Source organism: Buceros rhinoceros, unplaced genomic scaffold, assembly GCF_000710305.1.
Source record: "Buceros rhinoceros silvestris isolate BGI_N320 unplaced genomic scaffold, ASM71030v1 scaffold2343, whole genome shotgun sequence".
NCBI classification, from domain to species: domain Eukaryota; kingdom Metazoa; phylum Chordata; class Aves; order Bucerotiformes; family Bucerotidae; genus Buceros; species Buceros rhinoceros.
Window position 1 is genome coordinate 15,489 of NW_010402824.1, and position 5,021 is coordinate 20,509.

Sequence of the window (5,021 nt, forward strand, 5' to 3'; positions counted from 1 at the left end):
GTGGAACCAGGCTTTGGGGTGCTGTATGCGGATGGTGAGGAATGAGCACATGAATATTTGCAAGTGAATGTTTCATAACTCAGGGCCAGAGTCTGATTACAGTTACACTGGTATAAATCAAGAGGAAAACCTCTGGAATAAATGGAATTTTTGCAAGGCATTGATGAAGTAGAATAAACTGGTACTATCATCTGCCCATTAATGTGTGTGATCAGATACATTAAAAACATGCAGACAGCTCTTTACTATATGCCCTGACCCAGCAGTGAGAATGCCACGTGGAAAGAAAAAAGGCAGATGGAAGTAAGACAAGCTGTTATATTACAGTAAAGAAAAGGCTGAATGGGATTCACACTTGTATTTGCAAGTAATATCTCTGTTGCATTTGCATCTGTGAGAAATATCTCTGTTGTAAAGGGATACTCTAAGTGCTAAGCGTGAAGGAAAAAACCGCAATGTAATAATTCATGTGGTAAGCATTATGCTTATCAGAAAGAACACGTGACAGACATCCCGTTTCTCTTTTTAGCCTGACAGAAAACAACTCTTCATTCAAATTTTCTGTGTAAAACCCAGCTTTTTTATACTAAAGGCATAGACAACCAACACTATGGCTGACCCCATACTTTTGAGAGTATTTTGGCATGCTCCCAAAAGAAGCAAAGCCTGAAGAATCCATTATCAGTCAGCAGAGGAATAAGCCCATGTCAAGATGAGAAAGGGATTACTGTCGAATCCGTGTCTCTTACGTAAATTGGGACTGTTTAGTATCATCGGTCATGTTTCTGCCTAAACAGGTTCACTCTGGTGTTTATGGTTGGAGTTTATGCAAGCTGAGAGTCCAGCCTCTGCTTCTCTTTTCCGTCCGTTCCCTTCTGGCACAGAATTCAGTTCCCGCGAATCTGAGGGGAAAGGTGACACTGAGAACAGCTGCTTCCCAGTTCTCCCACAGCACAGGAGCTGCTGCTTGTGTGCTGGTGTCCTCAGTCAGAGGGGGAAGAGAGTGTACTTCCCTCCTGTCACTAAACTAAGACTCATATTTTTCTCACCGTTCAGTGTGTCTCAGATGAACCAGCAGCACACATAGCCTGGCTTGTTGAGGCAGAACCTGATCCAAAGCCCGCAGCAGTCCCCCGGAGCTGTGTGTGCATCAGAACCATGAATATTGGCTTGTCCAAACCATTTTAATACAAAGATTTTAAAACTTAGAAGAAAAGGGTTGAGAGAAAAGCAATCTTTTGACAGTTTGGGGTTGGGTTTTTTTGGATCAGAGTCTGATCTAAATAACACTGTGTCAAGTTTTCAGTACTCCTTGGAGTAGACCCTTAATGTGGTCACAGCAATATCACCACCCTATTACTTGAACGCTTCTTCGCACCCTGCACTCACTTGGAAAGTGTTCAAGACCAGCCTGAATTTATACCAAAACATTTGCCATGTGTTTCAGATAGGGTATGATAAACTTTGAACGTTCATGTCCAACGTTTCCTTTTAAACTCAAGTATCTTTCTTCCTCCCTTTTTCCTCTCTGACCCCTCCACCCTCACACTTTACGTGACAGCATTGCTTTAGTACCTTCAGTAAAATAGCCTCAGCCAGCGAAGCAAATAAATACAAGCACCTCTTGAGGTGTGACTAACTTTCGAGCACAGCCTTTTTCCGTCGCTGCTGTTTACAGATGACATTGGAGCCCTGTTTGGCCCTGCGGTTCACTGAATTGACTTCAAGCTGGTCGTGAGCAAGTGAAACAGAAACATGGCATTCGTCAGCTTTTGGATCCCCTGCTTTGTGATCGGCACTGATATCGCTCTCTCCTGCCAGAATGCCAATGACTTCGTGGATGCCAGTTCTCCGGGGGACATTGTTATTGGAGGCTTGTTTGCAGTTCATAGCAAAATGCTGCGTCCAGAAGAATATCCCATCAAGCCAGTAATTCAGAATTGCGCTGGGTGAGTAATGCTGGAAACTACATACATAGCAAAGAAGAGATCACTCACATCGGGCGTGTACCTCGTATTAAAATCAACAAAATCTGGCTCTCATGCTTTTTTAGTCTTTAAAAAGACTTTAGACAGCACATAAATTGTGTGTAAATTAATACAGGAGGACAAAGTATGGCAAAGTTATAGCAAAAAATACTGTGGCTGCCTGAGGAAAGGAATAATCATTTGATCCCTTCTCAATCTTCCTGTATAATCAAACAACCCTGAAGGTTTGTGCTGAACAGTTATTTGATTTCCGTGTAAACGCCAATTTGTTGCTGTTTGTCCGAAGTACTCTGCTGGGCAGTAGTTCTTGATTTGTTATGAAGTTCCACCTACACGATTTGAACACAGGCAGGCCGTTCCACTTTACCTAAACACATGAAAGTATGTCCCCCACCTCACAGGGGAGCTCGGCTGTAGTCTCTGACAGTACCTGGATGACTAGATCGTAGTTAGTGTTATAAGTACTGTAATTATTACACTTTGTATTGTAATTGTGACCTTCTATTACAGGATAGACTATATAGAAATACTATGTCGTGTAAGCATTCCAGATCAGATCGTGCATCAAGTATGTGGATTTTTTTTTTGCTTCAAATCCTACTGTGCTTGAAACATCCATTTTTCTGGAAAGAATGCAAAGGAAGCCTGGTGAAGAACTTCATTTTAAGTAGATAATTAAGCTTTCCTAAGACCAGGAATTCCAAATTTGCGTTTTCTTTAATTTTAATGTAAGTGCAAATCCTCAAGTTTTGAGTTTTACGAACAATTTAATCCCTCAGGTGACTCTAATAATCACCTGGGCATGCAGGCATCCATCTGGATTTATTTCCAAATTATGACAAAACTGATAATTTTGTCAGTCCTCCATTATTTTGATGCAGAGTCCTTGATTGCCTCAAGTCCATTTGAAATTTAATTTAGTTTGCAACATCTGTAAATGTTATAGAAGTTTGCCCGAGAGGAGGGTTGGTTGTACAGCAGACAGTTTGTGCCAGCACAGTTCTGATTGAGCGGCTGTTAAAATACTGGAGATAAGGGGAGGAGCTGTACTAACTCCATCAGGGTTAGAGAAGTTTTTCGGCAACAACCTTTAGAAGACCTCAAGCTCTGAAATATCCTGAAATATTTAGTCCTTTGTTTTCTTTGTTTCATGCTTTTGGTGAAAGTTAATAGGTGTTTGAAAAAGCTTACTGTGCAGATGAAGTACATTGGGATAGCTTCTCCAGCTTTGACAGGTGCTTCTTGAAGACATCACCTGAAAATTTTCATGTAACTTGAAAATTTATTTTGTAGTACCTGATTTGGTTGGGGGGGGTTTTGGGGTGTTCTGGGGTTTTTGTTTTTCAGAAAAACAAATCTGTTCAGGTACATTTTAAGTTTTGTGTTTATTTTGCTTAATCTCCCAGTTAGAGGAGACAAAGATACACCGTTTCTAATCTTTCGTACCCTAAACCCCAAGGAAATCATACAAAACATACTGTCCATCGCTGCTTCTCAGTAGGTGTCAAATTCTAACAGATATGCTCAAAACAGACTCTGCTTCAGACTTGTTCCCAGAAATGTTTTTCTAAAACAAAACTTCTGTGTTTCCTGACAGCTTTGAAATTCAAGTTTTTCTTCAGACACTTGCCATGATACATGCTATTGAAACAATCAACAACTCAACACTGTTATCTGGAGTCACTCTGGGCTACGAAATCTATGACACGTGTGCAGATGTTACAAAAGCCATGGCGTCTGCCCTCAGGTTCCTGGCTAAATTCAACTCTTCCGAGGATGATGTTGTGGAGTTCAAGTGTAACTACTCAGACTATGTCCCGAGAATTAAGGCTGTCACTGGAGCAAGCTACTCGGAGGTGTCGATGGCAGTTTCAAGGCTGTTGGCTCTGCAGCTCATCCCACAGGTAGGTTTGACGAAATTATTTCAATTTGGATGGAGGATCAAATTTACCTTGCTCAGAATAAAGGTACGGCTCTGATCACAAGGGTTGCAAAAACCTCATTTTTGCTACAGGGCAGGATTTGGCTCAACCTAGGGACGTCAAGAGGGGTGACATTCAGCTTCAAATGGAGGGCTTGACTCACTCGCCTAAAAAAGGCAGTAAGGGCTATTTTGTATGTCCAAGGCACATGCCTCTGAGTGCTATTCGTGGATGATGCTTGCTCTTGTCAGCCTGGCAGCATCATTAGTCAGTGCTGCATGGCTGGGCCAGTTACTCCAGTTCACCTTGGATGACGCTCAAGGACTTTGTCCAGGCCACAAAGTAACACCCACTGAGTCCAGTCTGGCTGGTGGTGAATATGACAATACCCAATCTCAAGCAGGAAAGAAAAAATCCAAATCAAATTTGGCCAGAAATTTTGAAATTCGGTCCCACCTGAGAGAGATTGGATGAGTCTGTTACAACTATGGACATGGAAGTGAGGGATATCGCTCTAAACCATAGTACTAATCCTGTTACTCTTCAAGGAGTTGTAGAAGAGAAAGAAAACAACCCTCTAGATCCAGACTGGTCCTTCCCAAAACATCCCTCTCTGTTTCTGACCTCTCCAGGACTCATGAAGTCCCACACTTGAACTTAGGCCAGTGCTTAAATTTCTACTTTCACCATTGTAATAGAGTTGGGGTCAAGGCCTGGACCAACAAGGAAAAAAGGAGATCCACTTCCACACCATCCTGTGTTGCCCATTGGGTTTGGCAATTTGACATAAATTACCTCACTGCAAAGTAGCCACATAGTAACACAACACATGGAAAAGACATAAAACCTGAAAGTAAACGTAACGTCCAACCGAATCTCCTCCTCGCAGTGATAGGACCTCCAGCTCCACCACAGGAGCTAGAGTAAGTATGACAATTAAAAAGCCACACTCGAACATAATCAAGTGATGAAAGAAATCTTCTTTGGGATGTAGTGATGGAAAAGGTGACCCAGCAGATTCTTCTCTTCAACATCAGTAAGATTTGGTATCCCCTCCAGACAGGTAACTCTCATTTTGGAAAGCTTAGAAAGCAATCTAGGAAATAGAAGT

General features: G+C 41.9%; 1 protein-coding gene across 1 annotated transcript in view; it reads left to right on the top strand.

Moving 5' to 3' along the window:
- The first annotated feature begins 1,755 nt into the window (after positions 1 to 1,755).
- GPRC6A (G protein-coupled receptor, class C, group 6, member A) overlaps positions 1,756 to 5,021 on the top strand; it is an 11,807-nt gene continuing 8,541 nt past the window's right edge. The window contains exons 1-2 of the mRNA XM_010132750.1: positions 1,756 to 1,949; positions 3,586 to 3,892. Of these exons, the coding sequence (XP_010131052.1) occupies positions 1,756 to 1,949; positions 3,586 to 3,892 (501 nt within the window). The remainder of the gene's footprint in view (positions 1,950 to 3,585; positions 3,893 to 5,021) is intronic.